The following is a 24441-nucleotide window of genomic DNA, read 5'->3' as shown; positions in this document are numbered from 1 at the left end:
CCCTCTCCTTTGCTCCTTCTCCTCCCCACTCTTTCCCTCTTTCCTTTCTTCTCTTTGCCTTTCACTTTCTCTTCATTTAAGGGTTTGGTGCCCTTAGTTCTGCCTCTCCTCTCCCCGCTGTTTCTGCTGAGAACCACAGCCTCTCACCTCCCCCCAATCCCTCAACCCCACACCTCCTCTTGTCAGTGGTACACAGAGTTTGTCAATACCTTTCTCTACTTTGTTTCCAGATTATTTGAAAGTTTGAACCAATTTAAAAACTAATGCTTTCAAATGGAATCGTACAATAATTAGCTGGCAACGGCATTCTGTCTCTAGGCTCTCTGTGCCATACTCTAACAGCTTCCTTACAGGCTTCAGGCAGGGGTTTTGTTTGTTTGCCTCCTGTGTTTGGTAGGAAAAGAGAAGTTTGTTTATATTAATCTTCATAATAGTTAGATTTCTCAAATGATGGCTGACTTGAATTTTAAAATGGAATTGGTATTGTCATTAGTCAGGTTCATAGCTACTGACCACCGGCTTGCGTAGTACATAACAGACACAAAATAAAATCTGTGTAAAATTATAAGACCAGCTGGAAATGCTAGAATTGTTACTTGTTTTAAAGCCTCAACAATTCAAGTCCTGTTGAAGATATCTGATCTGGCTTTGTTTACATTTTTCAGCTAAACTACTGTCCTTTGAGCTACATCTGCAGCATGGGAGGCAAATGAACCAGAAATATGTGTGTCAGAAAAAACCATAGAGACCTTATAGACCAAGCTTTGCGTATAGTTAGTCTTGTTTTATAGAATGCTTATTAGGGAAGAAACCCAAGTTTCTACAATAATGTTTCATTTTGGGGGGAATAACATAGTCTGCCAACAAAATGGTTTCCTCACTTTTATTCATTGCTGCTTTAAAATTGTGGATGGAGATGCTTGTAGGGCAGGACCTTAGTATTATTCCTAACATGTGAATGACATATCTGCAGTCGCTGTGATCTGAAGCCACTCTGGTCCTGGACAGACAGAGCTTACTCATAGCCTAGTGGCTTTGGTCCTTGAAAAGAGAGAGCCGCAAAGCTTAGTGACCCAAGTTTGTACCTTCTCCTCTCAGGTCAAGCCTTGTTGTGGGTAGTGTGCTGCTGGAGGCTAGCACCGCACAATCCAGCCAATGCAGATTCCTAATCTGCTTATTTATAATTCAAAAGCTCGCCTATATATTAATGAACCCTTAATGAGCTGTTGAAAATGCCTGAATTACAGTCAGATTATTGAACTGAAACAGCCCCGTAATCATACCATTTGAGTGGGCTGTAGGTACTTTTCACATCTGCAGCTTAGTATTGTGAAGGGTGTGTGTGTATTTGGAGAAAGCTTTATAATAATTTTGACCCGTAATTTATTTATTGCCCTCAGATGCAGTTGTCTATGCAGATGCTCTCTCCCATTATCTGTGGGGCAGGTGCACAGCGTGTTGAAAGACAGCTAATTAGGGTTTGCTGAAAGATATGCAAAAACTGCAGGCTTATAACAAAGCCAAGTTCATTGTTAAGCAATGTTTTACTGTGTTTGTATGATTTGTCTCGATCTTGTGGATACTGAAATGAATGGCATGGCTATAAGTAGACTGTAAATGGAGTTCTGAGTTTTTGTTTTGTTTTGGCCTCTAACAAAACAAAACAAAACTTAATAATATGCTGTGATAACCAAAAGCCTTGATGTAAAACTTTATAAGCCTATTTTTGTGCTCCAGAATACACATGTTTTGAATTGAAAATTTTTAATTGTTTCAGTGGGAAGTTACCAGAACCTTTTGATGCCATGGGCTGATTCATTCTGGCCTTTCTACAAATCTATGTTCTTAAAAATGTTTATAGGTGCCCAGAGGAGTGGATGTTGTGATTGGAAGCCATGTGTGCCCTAGGGAGGTTAGTAGTAGTAGTGAGAGAGAGCTAGGAAGGCTGAGAAATCAAATAATGACTTAAGTAAAGAAACAAATACAAGTATTCAAATGGAAAGTAACTTTACGAGTCAAGTATTACTGTTTATTCATCCATAATTGTTTCTTTGCTTAATAGGGAAATATTTTCACTTTTCAAATTACAGTTTTGAAAGTAACTTCATTATTGATAAACAGCCTTCTCAATGCTGCCTAATTGCACAATGCTCTTCAGTCCTTTTTATTGACAGGGTATGAAGTTTCTGTTAGGAAATGATTTTTCTCATGGGATTTGATGCACATGATTTAGAAAGTAAATACAGAAGGATTTCGTTAAGACAGCTTTCTTGTTCTTGAGGCATGCACATGTTGATTTACTTATGGTTTTAGAAAGTAGGTATTTTAAGAAAGTATTAGAGCTTTCACAATATGTTCTTATATATTTTCTCGTGTCCACTGCTACTGAGCCTCTTAGTAGCACAGTGTTGGTCTATATACAGTGTTATTAAGTGTTATTAGATTGCCACAGGTACCTAGTCACTTCATGCCTTTTGTAGTCCTGATACATTTCCTCTCCCTCATGGTCTGTTTCCCTGGTGTATTGGTCATTGAACATCTACTCCTGTGTGCCACACTGTGCAGGGAACTCAAGAAGTGTAATAATTTTGGCTCTGGCTATTGATGTACTGCTAAAGGACCTTACCACATGCCATGAGGGTACGATCCTCACGTGCTTAAATATAACGGGGAAATTAGAAACCTTACAGAAACTCGAAGTCATCTTTTAAAAATATACACATTGCAGCTAGGTATGGTGGCTCACACCTGTAGGTAATCCCAGCCTCAGAAGGGAAAGGCAGAGGGATCAGTCTTGAGCTATGTAGTAAGACCCTATCACTCACCAACACAGAAAATAGCTCCCCCTTTTAGAAGACAAATGCTTATCGAGAAATGAGAAGGAGAAATAAGCACCTCCCCCCCCCCAAAAAAAAATAAGTGAGTAAAAATTAACTTAAAACAGATAAATATAAGGAGCCTAACTTGATTTACAATTAAACAGAACTGGAAGTGCAAGAGGAAGTCATCCAGGAAGCTCACTTACACCAGGGCATGGAGAATGAGGTGTGTAAGCCAGGAGGTGGTCCGAGTCATAAGGTCTTAAGACTTGAAACATTTTAGAGTTTTAGAAGGAAGAAAAAAAAGATGTTAAGTAGAAAACACAAACTTAGCCAATGTGGAGCAGTTCTAGAACACAATGAGGCAGTTCTTTCTAGTCCCCCAGTAATTAGCAAATACATGTTTGTCTTCCTTGCTATCAGCAGAGAGATGTTAGCTTAAAGAGTTATCTAACTTTTGGTTTCCCTAAATGAATTTATTGCCTTCATATGATATAATTTTCAGATCTTACTTGTCTCTGAACAGGCAACTGATATAATTTTAAATTATGGTGACTTGGTTATATTATTCAGTTGAAATTACTTTTAAGCAAAAGTGACAGCTTTAAAATGTTTGGGGGGAGGAAATCAAAGTTGTGTATTTGAGCCAAAGCAGCCAAGAGCTCTGTCATGCTGTGAGTATAATTCAGGGCGTCTGTGGATGAAGTCTGTGCGTGAAAGAATTGACGGTACGTGTAGGTTAGCGTATGAAATCTCAGAACTGGTGATCAGCTGAATACTTGGCAGCTTATAGATGTTACTGTCATGTAAGTTACACCAGACACAGAGTGTATGCTACTGTGGATAAACAACAGGCACATGAGCAAGAGGCAGAATCCAAATGCAAACATGTGAGATGCCAACTCCCCCTCCCCATAGCTTGTAACTAGTGTGGGGAACCTGCTTCTGAACAGATTTACAGAGGTTAATTGGGCTGGGATAGTTTAGATTGTGTTACACATTAATGAAAATGCTGATTTTGAGCTGTCATGACTCCAGTGCTTTTTATACCATGATAATTATTTTAAAACTTTGTCTTCGGTGGTGTTGAAAACATGTTGGCAGAAAGCCTGTGTGACCTGATTAAACCTATGAATTGTCAGCTGTGATCTACAGTACTCAGAAGAGGTTGCTGATGGCATCACTTGGAGGTTCTTGATTTAAAAGCAGATTGAGGCTACTGTGCCCAGTACTCAATTGCTGTGTCAGTGGCACATTTTAAACTGTATTTGGTGTCTTTGTGCAGTCCGCTGGCATGTGCCTAACAATGCCATTTTAATATGTATTTAAGTCTAGTTAATTACTTCATACTGAATGTATCTTGTTTTTGAGATTGCGTGATAGAAAGCCATCTAGTCCTGATTACTTCCCAATTTTTAAAATGGCTTGTAAATTAACATTATTTTATGTGGATTTTCAATTCTGTTTCTTTGACTGTACAGAGAGACAGTTACGCACACTTTGATGATTTTAAGTCTGCATTATTTTCTTCTTTTTAGGAACTCCTTCCTACTTTATGCATTAATCATTTAAAGCTGAAATTTAGATAATCAGAACAGTCTAAGAAGTCAGGTTTATCTCTTTTAAAGAGTCCAAGTTGGAGTTACATCAAAATGGGGAGTATTAGGGGTCCTAGGATGCATGTAAATATGTTTTGAAAACAATTCTCATAGCCAAGCTTGTTTATCAAATGTGAGCCGTGAAGCTCTCAGCATGAATTGTAGTACACTGATGTTGTTTGATCATTTTCTCAAATAAACAAAATACTCACACTGTTTGTCCTCTGTCTCTCGCTTCTTCTGTCTTTCTCTTTTCCTTGAAGGTCTCAGCATCAGAGGAGCCCAGGAGGAAGACCCTCCCGACCCCCAGCTAATGAGACTGGACAATATGCTTTTGGCAGAAGGGGTTTCAGGTCCTGAGAAAGGTGGGGGATCGGCGGCAGCAGCTGCAGCCGCGGCAGCCTCTGGAGGTTCTTCAGATAACTCTATTGAACACTCAGATTACAGAGCCAAATTGACCCAGATCAGACAAATCTATCACACAGAACTGGAGAAATATGAACAGGTCAGCAGCCGCCACTCTCAGTCCTGCACAAACCCTCTATTGCTCTTCTACTAGACCGTACTAACCAATTCCGAGGGCCATAAGGGGTAGGTGTTAACAGATAGACTAAAATAAGCAACGATGATGCATGTACAAAACCAAGGGATTTGTGGGAGCCATTAAATGAAGATGCTTTGAGCTTTCAGTGCAAAGCTAACCCTCTATTCCATTGTCTCAGTTCCCTCACTCCTCACATTCATCCCTAACCACCACACCTGTAAGCCCTTCCTTCTTGCTAACCTCTCACTTGGTGCCCTGAGGAACTCTGCCGAATTGGACCTAGGCACTGGCTTTGTTCATAAGCCTTAACAGCTTGTAAAAGGGGAAGCATCCTTGCTTTGTGAGCGTTTGATGTTGTACACTGAGTTCTAGGATCCTCCTAGGAATTAATTCTATGGAGTGTGCTAGGCTATGTGGGAGGAGTTTCTGGGATCATCTGAGGATTAGGCCTCCTGTTTAACTGTGATTGTAACAGGGCAGGGCAGACCAGGCATTGCGTGCTAAACCCCTGATCACAAAGAATAAAAATTAAAAGTCTCAGCAAACGTACTGGCCATACTTCATTGAGCCTCAAGTATCTGAGTTTAAGCTCTGTTACTATACTATGTGGCAACAGCAGAAAGTCACATGGCCATTTTAACTCTAAATAAGTGGTTCCTGGATTCAGTGTAATGTGGTAAAATGTGGGTGGGCAATTTTCAACATATTTAAGTTAGTGATTTAAAGCTAAAATCCTTAGTTTAATGACTTCTCGCTTAACCTGGATCTCTTTAGAAGATCCACTATGATGTCAACTTTTAAACATATACAAAAGTAAAGAGGTCAGTTAGGTTGAATCCTGTAAAATTGCCATATTTGGGGGTCAAAACAATAAGCTGGTGGAGTTGCCTGTCTCTGGTCTCAGCTACTGGGGACACTAACGCAAGACAATTGCTTCTGATCAGGAATTTAAGCCCATCCTGAACGGCAAAGCTAGACTACTGCCTCACATAAAACAACAGCACTTCATGCAGGCGATACCATAGTTGTTGACCAGATAAGCAGTCAGCGTCCAGCCAATCTCAACTGCCTTTCCTCTTCACTTTTTTAAATATAATTTTATCCATAAATACTATATGTTGGCAGTTATTCATAATGCCCATACACTTTAGTGGCAACTTTTTGTGTGTTTGTGGGATGGAGAGTGTTCCTGATGATTTTTCTTTGCCCCAAAGAAAAAAAAGTCTAAGGGCAGTTTTAGGATCACAGCAGTCTTTTCTCAGAGATGTCTTCCCTGCTCCCACATATGCATGGCTTACTTAGCAACCCTGCCTGCTAGAGCGGTCTGTTTGTTACAGCCCATGAACTAGCACTGACACATCAGCACCCAGGGTCCACATTCTCTAGGGAGCTCTCTTGGTCTCACACAGTCTGTGCACTTGGACAGACGCAGAAGCTTATAACACTGGAGAGCATGCCCACTGCCCTAACAATCCTTGTGTGGTCTCTCTGTCTCTGTCTCTGTCTCTGTCTCTGTCTCTCTTCCGCCCTCCCTCTCACTCTTCTGCTTTCACTCCTACTCTACTGATCCCTGGAAACCACTCTTTTGGTTTTAGTACTGATTTATTACAGTTCTCTGAAGAGTTTCAATCGTATATGTTGGTCCCTACCTTTGCCTTTCCTTACATTCTGAGAATGATGGTATTAAACAAATACTACATCTTTATCCCAGAGTTAAACATTTTAAGGAAGAGTAGAAAGATATGTATAGTATAGATTAAAATGAAATGCAAATTAATGTTACAAAATTTTCTATTTTCTGGGCAGGACTTTCTGGTATTCAAAAGTATGTTTCATTTGCAAGCATACATTTTGGAAGAGAATGTTCAGATAAGAACTTTGGAAAAATTACTGTGTATGAAAAAAAAATCCAGTTTTCTGACTTGATGTGAATAATTGAGAATAAACAAAATAACTCATGGTTGAAAGGTTGCCCTGAGCATAAACAGTAGAAAATGGTTCTAATTTGTAGTATAATCCTAATTGTATAACTTTATGCTAAATAGATCTATGCATATTTTCCAGGCAACTGCCACTAGTCACCTTGCATAGAAATGGGTGTATTGGGGCCAAATGGCATCACTGTTCTGGTCAGTCCTGACTGTCCCTGTCACAGTACTCTTTCTTTGCACCAGACTCACTGCTTCATCCAGATGACCCTGTTAGAGGCTGGGTAAAGCTGGCGTCAATGGAAGGCAAGGATTCAGGCATTCTTATAAATGTCCTAACAGTCTTCCAAGAGACTTTAGTTAACTTCAGTGTCAACTCATACCAGAGTCAGCTCACTAGGTGTAGGTGTGTGTGTGTGTGTGTGTGTGTGTGTGTGTGTGTGTGTGTATGTTTGCCTTAAAAATGCACACTATATACAAATTCTACATAGGCTAAAAGATTGTATTTGAATTAAATAGAAAATTGAGGAATATCAAATTTAAATGTTATAATGGATTGTGTTTCTGGATACAGTTAGTAGCTTCATGGATATTTCAATGTATATTTCCTTCCTCATTTTTAACATGTCAGAAGGACACATATAGACATGTGGAGTCTGTGCAGCACTATGAACAGACAGATTATGATGAAGTGTTCATAGACCTAGCAGAACTGTATTTTACAAACTTTGTCTTGTAGTCTCAGCTGTTTACAGATGAAGTTGTGGTGTTTCACCTCTTGGGTTGTCTTTGGACAGCTTTAGCACAGTGTCTCTGCCAGTACTGTTTTAAGGAAGAGATTTCCTTTTGTTTGGACACAAGAACAAGGGGCTTTGGTTACTTGAATGACTAAGTAGAGTTAAGTGAGGGGAAGGAGTGCCATCTAAAATAGATCATACTGTGTTTCCATTCTCTAGATGAGTTGATTGTTCAGGATCACACATCAGTGTCAGAGTCAGGCATCAGATCAGTTCCTCATCATAGGCCATCCTTGTCTATTGAGTTTGATTGTCACACAAAGAGCTAGAAAATAATGCAGGCCATCATAGTCAGGCATCCAAAGATCAGCCCATGTTGGTTTTTGTTTGAAATGGGAACAAAAACAGATGAAAACAAAGTATCTTAAAGACTTTCCAAAAATCATATTTTCTTCTTTAAAGTGATCATGGGAATGCCAAATAGCAGAACGTTTATCAGGAACTAGGAATTAGGAAGGCCTTGTGCGCCAAGGCAGATTCTGTGAGTCCCAGAGAAATAAGCTACACCAGAATCTTGAGTGGTATTTACTCTGCTGTGTTTTGCAATGAAGCTGTAATGAAAATGTATCTGAGGCCTGCTCAGATTTAGATTGCCATAAAATTAACAAACATCACCACTGCAGTAAATTAAAGAACTTTACAAGTTACAAGCGCAGCCACAGTCACAGCTGAGCAAGCTACAGCCGGAGCAAAATCACATCTGAGCTACAAGGTTCAGCTTTACATATTAGGCGTGAATTGTCTGTAGAATTCTATTCTTTTCCTCTCCAGGAAACGTTCTTTGATCTTGTATCTCTATTTCATAGATTTGGAAATTTAATGATTTTTGGGATAATCATCCAACTTCAGTTATAAATGTTTCTGAAATATTATATACTGGTTGTGTGTTACAGTGAGGGTTTTTTAATATTACCATCATTCAGCAGGAAACACTACCATTCTACTTTGGTCTCATTGATCTGACACCTAGTTGGGATATGATAGTTTTCCAAGGTTTTCAGCAAACACCTTTTGCAATACTTTATCTTGAGTTTATTGCTTTCTTTTTGCTGAGAGACAAGCCTCCATCTTCTTGATTAGCTACAATTCTAAGAAAATGCCTTTACTGTATTTTTCAAATATGTACCTACGACTAGAGGCCCAGATGTTAGAATAGATGAATTCTGAATGAACATAAGCCATGGGTGCTAATGAGTCTGGTTTTTAAGAACTGAAGCTCTCAGATGAGCTGTGCTTTCTTGGTTTCTCTACTTTGCTTCCAAAAGAGAATGGACACACTGGTTTTGCAAATGAGATTTGACCTCAGTGTTTGTCCTCAGTTGAAGAGGAAAAGATATATCATGCTGGATGCAGCTCTCCCACTCTGCTTGTAGCAGAAGAAGTGCTTGTATACAGGCAATTCATGCTGTAATTTACAGCTGCTATAATAGAGATGACACATTGAAAGCTATCTACTATAATTATATTGAAATACATTTTTGCTGAAGGCAAAAATATTGTAAGGTTCCCAACCTTTCTTAAGCGACTAGAAACCTGCTCCTTGAACACTAGAACCAGACAAAACTGAATGCACTCAAATCCAGGTACTGTTTACAGTAGCAAAAGGCTACAAAGAACTTGGGACTCCTAGGAAATGAAGGATGGAAGAATTTAAGCCAAAGTAAAGGCTATATTTGTGGTTTGGGACTATCCCTAAGTTATATATTTAAATTTGCTGGCAAAAACCACCTTTGCTTTTAAAGGAATTTTATCAGGTTAAAAATGCTGATGTTACCACTGGAGGATGTAGCTCAGTGAAGAATCCCTTCAGCCAGTATGTAGTCCTAGGTTCAATTTGTGGTAGTGGCAAAAAAGGTGCTGATATATTCCTGTGTTACCACAAATGCCTCGTTCCATTTTGCCTTTCCTAATAGCTATGTAGATGAACGAAGGGCACTAGCTGGTGTAAATTTTATATTTCGGTCTCTCTAGCTAGGCTCTTTTCACCTCTTGCTTCAGGGGAAGTGCCTTGCTTTAAGGTCTCAGATGTGCTGAACAAGTGTTCTACTCTAGCCCCAGTGACTTTGCATCAAGACTAGCTTAGTTACCCAGGCTGCCCTTGAACTTGTGATCTTCTGGCTTCAGCCTTCTGAGCAGCTGAGATTACAGGCATATGCCAGCATATGCAGCCAAGTTTTACCCACTAGCTTTTATGCCAAGGTTTTTCTTGCTTGGAAGGAATATTTGCATATTCTTCTCTTTCTCTAAGTGAGTTACTGGTTGGTTGACTGTATATTGATCTCATCCCAGCTGGCTTGTACAAGATCTTTTAATGTTAACTTTTATCCTCAGATAAGAATTTGTAGATTTCATAAGCATTCAGTGAATATGAAAATCTTCAACATTAGAGTAAGGTCATATGAGGTGATCAAAGCATTTAGAAACTGAATAGTTGAAATCAGACTTTAGGGCAGCGACTGTTTGTAATGGGGTCTCACTGTGCTCTTGAGGCTGGGCTCGAATTCTTGGGTTCGGTGAGTCTTCTGCTTCGGTTTGGAAGTAACTAGGACTATAAGCATGCAAATCACACCTGACGGGGCATCTACCTTTAAGAGAGAGTTATTTAATCAAAAGTAGGTTTTAGAGTTGTATGAACTGTTGGCAACACTAATCTTACTAGACTGATTCAGTTTTTAGAAATGATCCCCAAACTGTTTAAAATTTTTTCTTTAAAATCTGTTTGTCCTCTATCTGATCTTACAGTTTTATATTCAATTATATGAATTTAAAGGAACAGAAAGTGATTTTCAACTGAAAAAAGCGCCATCAAAAAAATTTTAAGAACCACTGAAAACTTTAGTTTTGCATATAAATCAGATATATTTGGATGTCAAGGAGACATTTAGTTTTACCAACTAAAAAATATTACCAGAACATTATCTAGAATCTAAATATTTTAAATCCTAGGTTATCAATTGGTTTCTGTTTTCTAAAGAGAAATGAGTAAATGATGAGGAAAAGAACTCATGAGGAGGATTGATTAAAACATTTTATTAGATGAAACTTTTCATGATTTATGTAAATTGCATCAATATAGTGTATATTTTAAAACACAGAAATTCATCCTAGTTTTTAGTGGATAGATTGAAAGAAAGAGGAGGTTCTGCTAATATTCTCATCAGAAAGTTCAAAAAAATCAAAACTCCTTTTCCTAAATATGCTAGTTAATCAAGCTAAATTTGCATTTATATTACAAATATTTACTAGCAAGTTTTTAACTGATAATTCCACTTGGCAAACTAAGGTGATGAAAAGTGTCTCTATCTGTGATGTTGTCTTGGATACAGGGAGGTGTGTGGACGTCTGTGGTGTGAGTGTAGTGTGAGCATCAGGACCAGCATCTATCTGTTTGGGTGAACTTTCCTAACAGCTCCGTAGTCATTTGGGCACCCACTCTGTTATCCACTTTTATGAAAGTTCACCTTGTTAAAGAGTATATGATGAGGCAGTGCTTTCCTCTGAAGCCAGTACAGATGATGCCGAAAATGAGGCTGTAATTTACTTTCGGTGGTGTAGGGAAAAAATATCACTTTGTCTAAAGTGTATGCATCTTTCTTAAGGGTGTACCCAGATTTTAATTATCTAAATGTAAATACTTAACGAATTTTACTTAGAGTAATGAGCTAAAGTGCACACACATAAATGAGATGTTCTAATTAATCATGTATGAACTACTGGCTTAAAGAAAAGCTCTGAGTTCTCTGAGTGCTGGGCTAATGCCAAATTGCTCATCAGCATTTTCATTCATAGATGGCTTCGTTTAATAAGTTGTGAGACGTTCAGCAAATGTTTTCAGAAATTATGAGTTTTTAAATGCAATTTTTTTCTTTTAACCTTTTTTTTCCCCCGGGAGTCTCTAGATGCCTATTAGGAACCACAAAGAAAATATTCATCCTGGAGAGGGTAAAATTCAGACAAGAACAAAGAGAGCTAATATTTCAAGGATCATTCTCATAATGTCTTGAATTACTTACAGTGACATAAGCCCCACAACCATAATGTATAAGCAGGTTTACAGAAATCTGCAGAGTGCGGTGCGAACCCTAGAACCCCGTTTATACTCCAGCCACACAGTTCTCAGTGTGCGTTTGCAGGACTTAGACTCTTAAAACTTCTGAAGACCCCCACCCCCTGGAAGCTTTTGCTTGGTAGATTCTATCAACATTTATTATAATAGGAAAACTCAAGTCTTCATTCATCATTTAGAAAATTAACAGCAAGCTATTACAGGTTAGCCTAATTTTTAAATTTTTACTTTTTTTTTTTTTAAACCTTCAGTTGGGTGTGGTGACAACCTATATCTTTAATCCCAATATTTGGAAGGAAAAGGCATGTGGATTTCTATGTGTTCGAGGCCAGCCTGGTTTAGGAAGTTCCAGGTATGCCAGGGTGAGATAGTGAGACCCTGACGTAAAAAGAAAAAAAAAAAGCCAAAAACAACAAAAACCCCTTCAAACATTTGTGAGAAGAACATTGCTTCTACCTTTTGCAGACACTAATGTTAGTCATGGTAGAAGTGAGCTTTATTCATGCATTCACTCCCCTAATCAATCAGTTGTCATACAGTTGAAGTTTAGAAGGGATTTCTGGGCTTACACATTGGAAGAGAGGAGAGATAGCTAGATATCAGTGGCCTTTTCAGAAAATTGTGGATATCCTCTTTTATCCACCCAAACATGACAGGTGGTAATCTGAAACTGTGAATGAGCACACGCTCTGTTCCTTGGGAACCCATTAGTCTGTTTGTAGTTTGAATAGATTTTCTTCCTATGCATGTAGTATAGCGCATTGATTATTTTAGAAGTATTAGCTCACTGGATTGGGTTATCTTGTGTGTATAATACACATTAGTATTATACACTATGAAAATATACACCCCCCATGTCAACACTATCAGTCTCCATGGAAACTGTCAATGTCACAGGTTTTCAGAAATCAAAATTTTCATTTGAAAACTAACATTTTATCATTGGTTTAAATTCTGTAAGCTGTTTAGTTCTACGTGACGGATTGACTGACTGACTTTGTTCATTTTTGAGAAAACATTTGCCAAATGTCCAACTCTAAATAATAATAATTTATCTGTTTTCATATAAAAATAGCATTCTCGGGGAAAGTGAGCAAACTGATTTTACCATACAATGAGTTTTCTTGAGTTAGTCACTCTTTGGTACGCAGAAGTGTGTTCTGCATACTTGCCCTTTGTCATGTGGAATAGTAGACATGCTTGAAGACTGAGATGTAGTAAGATGGACCATCTGTAATTTTCACCAAGTGTGTTCCAGAACGAGAATGGCCTATGTGTTTATGTGACAGTGTGGTTGTGGTATTTCTTTTTTGTCTGTCTGTCTGATGAGTCAAGGATTACCAAGCTCATTGTTCCACAAAATGGTCTAGTGCTGTGCAGCCCCATGCAATAGTCAGGAGCCATTAGCCACAGGTAGCTAGTGAAATATGTTAGTTAGGCTGGTACAAAGTGGAATTGAAAGACTACAGCAAAGGATATGAAGTACCTCAATGACAGTTTTAAAGCACTGGCTATGTATTGAAATATTATTCATGAGTTGTTTGAATAAGATATATCATTTAAGTTAATTTTACCCAGTTTTTTTAAATGTTGGCTTATGAAGACTAAAGCCCTTTGTGGTTCACTCTATGTTTTATTGGGAAGCACTGTTCCCAAGATACGAAGTCTTGCGGCCAATTATGAGTAAAGTTAGAAAGGCTGTCCTTAGGGATTTCGTGTGCACATATGTCGGCATAGAAACACCCAGGAGCCCTGCAAAAATATATTTCGCAGCTTCAGTTAGCTCATCATTTTCCAAACATACTGTACCTTTGGACCATCTGTTAACATTCTATGGAACTATAGAATTCACTAATCCTGTGAGAAATAGTTCAACATTTTTCATTTTACTTATGAGAAAATTGGAGGCTAAGGTTGTCATATTATACGATTTAGAAACATTATAAGCATCCCCTTAGGGAACATACAGGAGAAAATATATACATGTCTTTCTTGACCACATGGCCACTTGCTTTCTGCTTGGTGTAAATCCAAGTTGATGATGTAGCTGGTAAATCTTAATTTACTTTTTAAAATTTGGTTTTCTTAAAGATAGAAAAACTGTTTTGTTTGTTTGTTTGTTATTCCTTTCTGAGGCAGTGCTTCTCTTTCTAACCCAAGCTAGCCTGGAATTTACTTTGTAGACCAGGCTACTTCAAACTCAGAGAGATCTGCCTCATCTGAATGCTGAAATTAAAGTCATGCACTATCATGCCCAGCCTAAGAACTGTATTTATTTAATCTACAGAAATCCTTAATATTTTACTTTTTATTAGAAATAACTGAATGCTAGGACAATAACTACTGGCCTTTTAAAATTTATAGACTATCTTAGATTCTAAAAAGGAAACAAACCAGAAATACACAACTCGGAAATCCACAACTGCACACAGTTTCAGGAAAGACTATCTGACTTCCTAAGTCTTATCCTCTCCCAGGGCTGCAGTTCAGATGCCTTTGATTATGGGGCAGGGTGCTGGGTTTATGGACGTTACTAGTCTTACTCTTGACTTGTGGTACAAAAGCCTGTCAGCCTGTAGGTGTTTATTGGCTGTCTGCAGTGTGTCTTGTACAGTCTTACTCTGCAACTCAGTCTCTACTCACAGAGAACAAATTCTCACCATTTAAAACATTTGGGAAGTGCCTCAAATGATGGTGAGCAAGACTTACTATTCTTCTTAGAGCATGTGTAGGAAGTTTGACTAACTGGCAAGGTTAGCTCTTCAGTGAGCAGTTAAGAAACATTGCTCTAATGAGCAGGGTTGAGGGAGGTGAACATTATCACAGCTTCAAAATGTGTTTTCCTACAGTCTTGAGATGCCAGGTGCTCTTTATTCAGAGTGTAGACTGCTGTTTATTCACTGAGGAAGTACTGGATTCAGTGCAGACCCTCTTACACAGCGCTGGGCATGTACTTCAGTAGGGCAACTGAAGGAGATGGTCTCTGAGGATTGCTAGCTAAAACGTTTCAGACTCAGCTTGGATTCTTGGTTTCCTCTGCCTCTCCCTTGAAGAACTAATCTGTTTTATGAGGGCCTGAATGGTAAATAACCAAACTGATATTATTAGAATGCTTGCTTTAAAAAGCTGTGTGCTCACTCGGGCCAGAATCCCTGTGCTAGTGGATTTACCAAACAAAACGGAACAGGAATCCCTTCTTTCTCCTCCTGTTCTCTGCCATTGTTCCTCTGAATTCAACTTGTTATATCACTAGGATGCTATGCTTGTGATCTCACCTGTTTTTATCTGTAAAAACCCCTTCGCTCTTCCACCACAACACTTCTGGATGGTACTACTCCTTCTTTGGAATTAGCAAAACACTTCTTACCCATCCTTCTATTGACCTTTAAACTGGTTTATGTGGTAAATAATATTGCATCTCATCTCTGAAGGCCAGCTCTTGCTCATTTCTGTGTTCTTGGTATCTCTGGAAAGATTTTAACTTCATGATCCTGCAGTAGCACAATATCCTGGAGAAAAATAGAAGGTATTTAGTATTAGCCATGAGCATGCACTTGATAGGAGACAGCCTCCAGTGCATTCCAGTGGGAAACATCTGTAAGTGGAGCAGGGCCAGGTGGGAAGGGGAGTCAGGGTCTGGTCCCTTGCCAGTCTGTCCACTTAGATTCAGAAATCTTGCTGTTTTAACCATATCACCAGTACCTCCTCGGCTTCTTGGTTCACACTCTCCCTACTCACTGCATAGTGCTGCTGGCCATTGCAAGTGAAGTGGAAATTTAGATGGGTGAATGTCTGGGTGAGATAATACAAAATTTCAGTTTCCTAAGGGTTAATTTTTTTCCCCGTTTACAGGCATGTAATGAATTCACAACACATGTGATGAACCTTCTCCGAGAACAGAGTAGAACGCGTCCCATTTCCCCGAAAGAGATCGAAAGGATGGTGGGCATCATCCACCGGAAATTTAGTTCTATTCAGATGCAGCTCAAGCAAAGCACGTGTGAAGCGGTGATGATTTTGAGATCAAGGTTCCTTGATGCCAGGTATGTGAAGCCATGAATCGTCTGCATGATTTTCCCCTTCACTCGCATAGGTTGTTTCCAGAGAAACTGACTGGCCAGTCTTAGAGCTTTCATTACTTTGGTTATATGACCCCCTTTTTGTGAATAGATGGGTGATCCACCTCTTGCTACCCATGCGTCAGAGCATCCTTTTCTTGTCCTGGAGGGTGTCAGGTCCTCTGGAGCTGGAGTTTGGGAAGATTGTGAGTCTGATGGATGCTGGGAACTGAACCTGTGTCCTCTGAACCAGCAGCAAGTGCTGTTACCTGCTGAGCCATTTCTCCAGCCCCATCCACCACAAGTTTTGCTTGTTTGATTTAATATTTTTGCTTTTTTGGGAACTTCATACAAAGTATTCTGGTCACATGAATGACTTCTGATTTTTTTTTTTTTTCTTAATGGTTTTGTGAGACAGGGTTTCTCTGTGTAGCCCTGGCTGTCCTGGAACTCACTTTGTAGACCAGGTTGGCCTCAATCTCAGAAATCCGCCTGCCTCTGCCTCCTGAGTGCTGCGATTAAAGGCGTGCGCCACCATGCCCAGCTGCGACTTCTGATACTTTTAATAGCTGGTATCAGAATTTGGGAGGTGGCATCCAGAAGCAATGGTTAATTTGTTTTGCCAAATTTGAGCTAATAAAAAAGAAAAGGAAAGATATTTAGAATGCACATCAGCCGGGGCTCTGTGCTAACACTTCCTGTTCTTCCCTGTGACTGCTTTGCTGTTATTGTCTGCAAGTATGTTTAGTTTTTATATTACTGCATTTATTCTGGAAATATAACTAGGTAGCTGCCAACTGAGTGACTGAAAATGAGTGGGTTAGTACTGTTTAAGGCTTTGGGACTAACTACATCCTTTCCATTCTGGCACCAAGGCAGTGTTGGTTTTGTTTTTGTTGATGGTGGGTTTTTGTTTTTTGTTTGTTTGTTTGTTTGTTTTATGAAACTAATAATGGCTTGTTTTAAATAATTTTTTAAAGATTATTTTTATTTTTTCGTGTGGGGTGTGTTGCCTGCATGTCTTTCTGTGTACCAATGTGTGTAAGAGCTCATGTCAGAAGGAGGCATCAGGTCCTCTGGACTGTTGGGGACTGTTGTGAGCCACCATGTGGGTGCTGGGAACTGGCAACTAGGTATTTTGCTCTCAACTGCTGAGCCATCTCTCCAGCCCCTCTAAGAATTGAACATTTACTCTGCTTATGTCTACTGTCTGAGAACACCTGAGACAGTGATAGTCTAAAGACACAGCTCTGCCTGATTGATCACATTACCATAAAACACTAGTCTCTGTCAGGCCAAGTGAGAAAGCATACTAGTGTTCCCGTGTGAAGTGAGGTAACAGATCTGATGTGGTAGTTAATTGTCTATGGTGACCTACGGAATGACACAGAAGAGCTGTCAATGACTTAGTATGAACTGACTGTGAAGATGCCTCTGGGGCATTTCTCAAGCCAGGGGTCAGTCCAGCTTTGGAAAAGAATTTCTCTTTTTTATCTTGTTTTCTTCTCTCCTTAGATTCTGACAGAAGCCATCATTTTATGTAGTCCCAGAATATTAACACAAATATATGAGCCGTTGTCTCAGCTAGAAAACTAAGGATATGTCAGACCTGTGTAAGATTCAAGCAGGAGACCTTTCCACCTAATTTTATACTATTTCCTAATTAAGCAAGATTCTGGAGCCCCTGGCCCTGCTGAACTAGTCACCAAGAATCTCAATCTTTTTGAGAGGTGTCTTTTGTACTAGCTTTTTGCTTTCCTCTCTTGGACTAGTGGTTCCCATTGATCCTTTTGTACATAAGCTGACATGACCCTTGTGCAGACCTGTCTGTCCCCTGGCTCAGTCCCCACAGCTCATTTTTATCATCTTGCCCTTAGTACCACTGTGGTGCTCTGATGCTTTGCTTAAAACTATGGTAGCCTGTTGGTTTGCGGGATGCAGTACACTCTTTTCTCTGGAGTTTAAGGCTCAATGTGTATGGCCTGTTCTTTGTTGTTGTGAAGATCTTCAGTGTTAGATTTTCTGTTTTGTACTGAGGATGGAACACAGGGTCTTATACATGACAGGAAAGCTTTGTTCCAGTGAGCTACATGCTCAGCCCCTTTAAAAGTGGTTATGTTGAAATAGAATCTCCGATGCTTCAGACTCCAGAGGCATTGGGATTACAGGCAAATGTCACCATACTTGACAGTTTTAAGGTTTACTATTATTTCTAGTTTTAAAATACCAAGATCATTGCACAAAGTTTAGAAAATGCATAAACTAGAAGAGAGAGAGGGATAAAAGATTTCAACAATTCCAGTTTTTGTTTTGTTTTTAAAAAGCGTTGCAAATGTTTTATGTTTTTCTGATTTGTTTATTTTAAGACAGGATCTCTCTGTGTAGCCCTGGCTGCCTGGAACTTTCTTTGTAGACCAGAGTGGCCTCGAACTCACAGAGATCTGCCTGCCTCTGCCTCTCAGTGCTAGCATTCAAGGTGTGTACCATCACTCCTAGACCCATTAGCTTGTGTTTGAGCATTTTAATTATTCTCACTAGTTTGCATTATAGCTTGCTCCCCGACCCTTCCTTTCTTTCTTCCTTCAGCTACTCACTTTGCTGTGGGACTTATGGTTAACCAGACAAGTAAATGTATGTACCCAGTTAGCTTGCATTCTACTCAAGGAAATGGAGAAGGAGGCAAACACATAACATCGAATAGTATTCTGTTTGGTGATACTGTGATTGCACTAGAATGGAAAAATCCCAGGAAAGAGAACTGGATAGAAAGGGAAACTATTCAATACTTGATCTTTTAACTTTTTAATTATCTTCTATGGATTACTTCTCAAAAATGAATTTTTTTTTACTCTGTTTTTAGCAGCTTTTCATGAGATGACATCACATCCCCAGCCACCCTGTAGGCCACAGAGTCAATGAAAGTTAAAATGACAGCAAGAGCCTTCCTTATATGTCATCAATTAGAAAACCTAATTGATTTGATGTGTCACATGAATGCCTACTTTTTATCTTAAAGATACTTTATTAGAAATATACCAAGGGAAAAATGCTACACAGTTATATTTGAAAATGTGACATACTTTTTTCCATAAATGACTGACTTGTCCTACTATTTTCAAAAAAGGGGGGGGTGTCTTTTAAATTACAATAAAAGCTCACTTTCATTAGCACAGTAAAGTTCTTATAAACTTAAATTTTAAAAGGACTTATTTAAAAGATTTTACTTTTTTATTATGTGTATATGCATATATGTGAATATGGTTTGTACATGTGGGTATATATTTTCATTTTTTAAAGGCATTTACATATTTATTTGTGTATATATGTTTGTCCACGCACATGATGTGCATGCAGGATACATGAAGGGACTCTAGCCAGCTTGTAAACATGGCTCTGACAGGTCTTGCCTTTCTTCCTTATTCCCTGCCTTGCTAAAAACTGTTAGATTACATTCTTAATGCTAGCCACCAAGTTCTATTTCCTTATTTGGCTACTTCCTCCCCCTTGAAACTGATTACCAAGGTCCACTTATCATAGTGTTGAACTCCAGCAATCAAAAGCCCCCATTGGCTCACCTAATTAACATGCCCAATTAAAATTAATCACCTCATCCTAACACGGGGTTTTCCTCTTTACCTTTATAAACTGCCACTTTCCTATAGGCTGTGTGAGTCTCCTCTATCCAGAGGTAGCCCTTTGTCCTCTGAGACAAATATCCCTGCCTGCTCTCCCTTGTTTCCTTCCCTCACCCTCTATCTCCTGTCCTTGTCTCTTGTTCCATGCCCATTGTTTATCTAGGACAAATAAATCCCCTTTGTGCTGAGAACTTGGTCTTCAGGTGTCCTGGGCCATGTGTCCTGGGCAGGTGCTTTTCTTTTAATACACATGCAGTCTCTGTGGAGTCCAGAAGAGGGTGTCAGGTCCTCTGGAGCTGGAGTTTGGGAAGATTGTGAGTCTGATGGATGCTGGGAACTGAACCTGTGTCCTCTGAACCAGCAGCAAGTGCTGTTACCTGCTGAGCCATTTCTCCAGCCCCATCCACCACAAGTTTTGCTTGTTTGATTTAATATTTTTGCTTTTTTGAGAAATTCATACAAAGTATTCTGGTCGTATACATGGCTTCTGATACTTTTAATAGCTGATATCAGAGTTTTGGAGGTAGCATCCAGAAGCAATGGTTAATTTGTTTTATCAAATTTGAGCTAATAAAAAAGAATAAGAAAGATATTTAGAACGCACATCAGCCAAGACTCTATGCTAACACTTTCTGTTCTTTCCTGTGACTGCTTTGCTGTTATTGTCTGCAAGCATGTTTAGGTTTTATTTTTTGTTTTTGTTTTTGTTTTTTGTTTGTTTGTTTGTTTTTTGATTTTTTTTTTTCAAGACAGGGTTTCTCTGTGTAGCTCTGGTTGTCCTGGAATTCACTCTGTAGACCAGGCTGGCCACTAACTCAGAAATCCACCTGCCTCTGCCTCCCAAGTGCTGGGATTAAAGGCTTGTGCCACCACTGCCCTGCTAGTTTTTATATAACTGTATTTATAACATAGATACCTAAAAAGTAAGTATGCTATGACCTTGAATGAGCAGAACTAGAAGGAGAGGATGGCAGATCTGGGAGCAGAGCATGCCCCCACTCAAACCCCCAATCCCAGTGGTGGTGCTAGGACACACAGCCTTGAGACTGATGTACAATGCACATGGCCTAAGGCACTGCCATTTAAAGTGCTTTTCTGCACCCTGGGGCAGAAAAACCAAGGGGATATACTTAATGGAAATTTTCTACAGGACCATCCTCTGTCCTATGCCTTCCAGTGAATGCAGACCGTGAATTTCAGTCCTTTGCTTGTGTTGGGCTCTGAGCGACTCCTCTATGCCAAGAAGCAAGCTGGTTGTACTCCAGGCCTACGCACCTTTAGTCCAGCATGCCCTTGCTCAGTGTGCCTTTCCAGAAGACAGTGCTCATGTTTTCTTGATAACTAGACAAGCTTGTAGACAATCAGTGTAAAGCATTCAGGAACAAACTTGTGTGGATGCTTCTCACATGTCATAACTCATGCAGAGCTAAGTTGACATTGCATTTTAATCTGTTCTCTTGACAAAAATTTTGATTCAAACTTTACTTTCTAGAGATTTCCTTCCATTCCTTCCTTTACTGTTCCCATTGCTCAAACAAATGCCTACCTGTCATTTACTCCCACGGAGTCCTTGGGCTCCGTGTTGTAGCCATGCAGTAGAGTTGAGTGGAATGGCTAACTTTGGGGTATGAGGAGGATTAGAGCAGACAGCGAGGTATCTGAGGTAGCCATCATTCAGTGGCAGCCCATTGTTGTCTTCTAACAGAGGGGCCTGGCATGGCTTTCTTCAAGTTTCCCCATACAGCTGCAAAAGTGGGTATTTATGTGCAAGTCATTCCTGTGTGCTCTGGATAGAGAATGCATTCAGTTTGACATGTTCAGTATCAATTCTGGACCTTTCCTACCCCACTTACCTCATTACCTCACCCTCTACTCAGCAAGGGATGCCTCTGTGGAGGTCAGACCTCGGTCTTTATTTTCAGGCCACACATGATTCCTGAAAAATATGAATTCTTTTCTGTGGGTTTCTAGTCTACTCTTTTTCTTATTATTCTTCCTTTACCCATTTCATCATCAAATCCCTTTCATTTTAATCACCCCGAGAATGCAATGGTTTAATTTCCCAATGTTATTAAAATTAAGAAAGTTCAGGACAGAAACCTGTGATGCTCTGATCAAACCTACATTAATTGCTCCATTGACTGAGTGTTGTACTGGCCAGGTTGTACCCAACCTGCCATGTTCGTGATATCATGGTAACCAGCAGGTCTGGTCACACATACACTTACTTTCCTGAGTGCAGAATATCACAGTTGAGAAAGTCATTAAGATGATTTGGAAGCAAGTGCTGAGAGAATTATCTAGGGAAGGCGTTTTCCAGTCACGGAGTAGCTAATCTAAAGTGAAATCTGACAGATGTTCATTTTCAAGCTGGAATTCTTCAAAACAGAAATAATAACACGAAATATAAGCAATGTTTTTGCTACTCAAAATATGTTGTTAATAAATATTTGGTTTTCTGATATTTGCCACACACACACACACACACACCCCTCTAGCTAAAACAGCAAAATATATTCCTCTATTCATTCCTTTGTGAGGAACGTGTACTGAAGTCCAGGCAGTTGGATCTTGAATCTTATTTCTCTGGCTTTTGCTGTGTTCTGTCTTACCATCACCTCCAACTTGACTAGTGATGCAAGATCTTCATAGTCTCTGCATTTCCTTTTGTGCCCTCTTCCAACTGTCTTCCATGTCAGAATGACCACTAAAAACATGGAAACTGGCACAAGCATATAGTCTCAGCACTCAGGATCAGAAGGCAGGCAGATCTCTGAGTTTGAAGCCAACCAAGTCTATATAGAAAGCTCTAGGCCACAAGGCTAGACCCTGCTTAAAAAACAAACAAATCAAAAATATATGAAAGTGGCTTCAGTGAGAAGGCTCTGTGGGTTAAAACTCTTGATATGGAGCTTGACGGCCTAAATTCGAGTCCTGGAACCTACTTGGTGGAAGAATAGAACCAGATCCCACAAGTTGTCTTCTGAATACCACACAAATGCCTCCATACAATACACATATGCATGTACACACATTAAATAAGCAAATATAAAATAATTAAAAAACAACAACAACAGGAAAACTTGAAGCTGCAACAGCTTCCTGTTACACTGAGACTAAAAGCTGAGTCAGCTTGGGAGGTGCACAGCCTCTCTGACCCAAACACACCTTTCCTTCAGACCATCTCCTGGGTTCCCTTTTTCTGAGCCCCAGCCTCTTCAAACCCTTTAGACTAACCAAGTTGTTGTGCATCTCAGGGTCAGTTCCTCTGCCCACTCCTATTCACCTCTCCTCTTCATCTAACTCCTATACGTTTCTGGATCTTGGATTGATTTCCTCAAGGAGTTCTTTCCTGAGTCTGGGACCTGTGTCCTGTGTACCTATTAGACACTGTCATTTCACCTCACACTTTTTCTTCATTATACTTTGTATGGTCACTGTGTTGCAAACCCACTAATTTCTGTGGGATTCTGTGGGAGAGAAGATGCAGACATGTTTAGACTATATAGCCTTGGCTAGCCTGGAATTCATTATGTAGACCAGGTTAGCTTCAAACTCACAGAGATGTTGCCTCTGCCTCCTGGGTGTTGGGATTAACAGCATGTACGACCCCACCGCGCCCCAGCCTGTGTTTTTATTTCATGTCTTTCTACCCTCATTCTGACCTGCAGGTGCCTGTAAGTTCCTTAGAGCATGTCTGTTTCATTCCCGGTGTGTCTTTACGTAGCACCTAGAATATATTAGGTTTCGAATAAACCTTTTTTGGATAAAGAGTGAGATGAACTGTCCTTCACATTCTTACACTTTTCTTAGTGATACAATATCTTAGACAGGGCCGGGCCATGCCAGAGGCTTCCTGAAGTCTCATGTAACTCTCATAGAGAAGAAGTGGACGCCCACTTTCCTTTATCTAGTCCTAATTATTTGTCCCTTTAGCTGATGCTAATTATACTTGTGACTCACTTTTTCCTCCCTGCTTTCCTCATAGACGGAAAAGGCGTAACTTCAGTAAACAGGCTACGGAAATCTTGAATGAATATTTTTACTCACACCTCAGCAACCCCTACCCCAGTGAAGAAGCCAAAGAGGAGCTGGCCAAGAAATGCAGCATCACAGTATCACAGGTGAGGGACCCCACAGAGCTATGATTTCTGGGATGCAGGACACTTGCACTTCCAGGGCCTCATCTGCTGTCATAGCTAAACAGTCATCTTCAGAGAAGCCATTTTAATAATCTGCATATTTGCATTATTTAATGTGAGAATTTAAAGCTTAAGTGGTGTTTTACAAACATTAAGGACAAGGAATGAAGATTCTGTCTGCCTTCCAGCCCTCAGTGTCAGTCTGCTTCTGACAGGTAAGTGCCCTAGTCACTCTCCTGTACCCGTTTCCTTTACCCACATAACTCACCCAAGCCGCTTCAATAAGAAACCAATTTATATTTTGTTGCTGAAAGGAAATAATTTGAACTCTTCAGTGAAAGCCTAAAGAAGGAGTTCACAGAGTTGTGTGTAGATAGCTGTGCTGCAATGTTGGGATTCTGTGGATTTCATTGCTTTCTTCCTTGTTACTCAAAGTTTTATTGTAGGTCAGGATACTAACATAGTCTTCCTCAAGGCTGGAGAGATAGCTCAACAGTTGAGAGCACTTGCTGCTCTTCCAGAGGACTTCCAGAGTTCCTGTCACCCACAGGACAGTTCACAACCATCTGTAATTCCAGTCCCAGGGGATCTACTGCCCTCTTTTGATGTGCGTAGGCACTTGGTGCACAGACATATATCCAAGCAAAACACTCATATACGTATAAAATAAATCATTGATTAATTTAAGAATATATATTCTTCCTGTATCCATTGAAAGACAATGCATCTATGCCATTTTTTTTATGAAAAAATAATGTGATTTCTTTGTGATTATTTGCTAAATATTACAGTAATGAGTTAGATGTTATAAGTACTGTGGAGATGACTTCAGAGTTCAGGAGGATCTGTGTCGG

At 39.7% G+C, this 24441-nt stretch overlaps 1 protein-coding gene across 2 annotated transcripts in view; it reads left to right on the top strand.

Annotated features, from left to right (window-relative positions):
• Positions 1-24441, top strand: part of Pbx3 (PBX homeobox 3) — a 197097-nt gene that overhangs the window by 143291 nt on the left and 29365 nt on the right. For both annotated transcript variants that reach the window (XM_021192604.2, XM_021192607.2), the window contains exons 3-5: positions 4681-4922; positions 15605-15795; positions 23434-23569. In XM_021192604.2, coding sequence (XP_021048263.1) covers positions 4681-4922; positions 15605-15795; positions 23434-23569 — 569 coding nt within the window. The remainder of the gene's footprint in view (positions 1-4680; positions 4923-15604; positions 15796-23433; positions 23570-24441) is intronic.

This window comes from Mus pahari, chromosome 3, assembly GCF_900095145.1.
Source record: "Mus pahari chromosome 3, PAHARI_EIJ_v1.1, whole genome shotgun sequence".
Lineage (NCBI taxonomy): Eukaryota > Metazoa > Chordata > Mammalia > Rodentia > Muridae > Mus > Mus pahari.
Note: the sequence above shows the minus strand (reverse complement) of the source record. Positions and strands in the feature narration are given on the sequence as shown.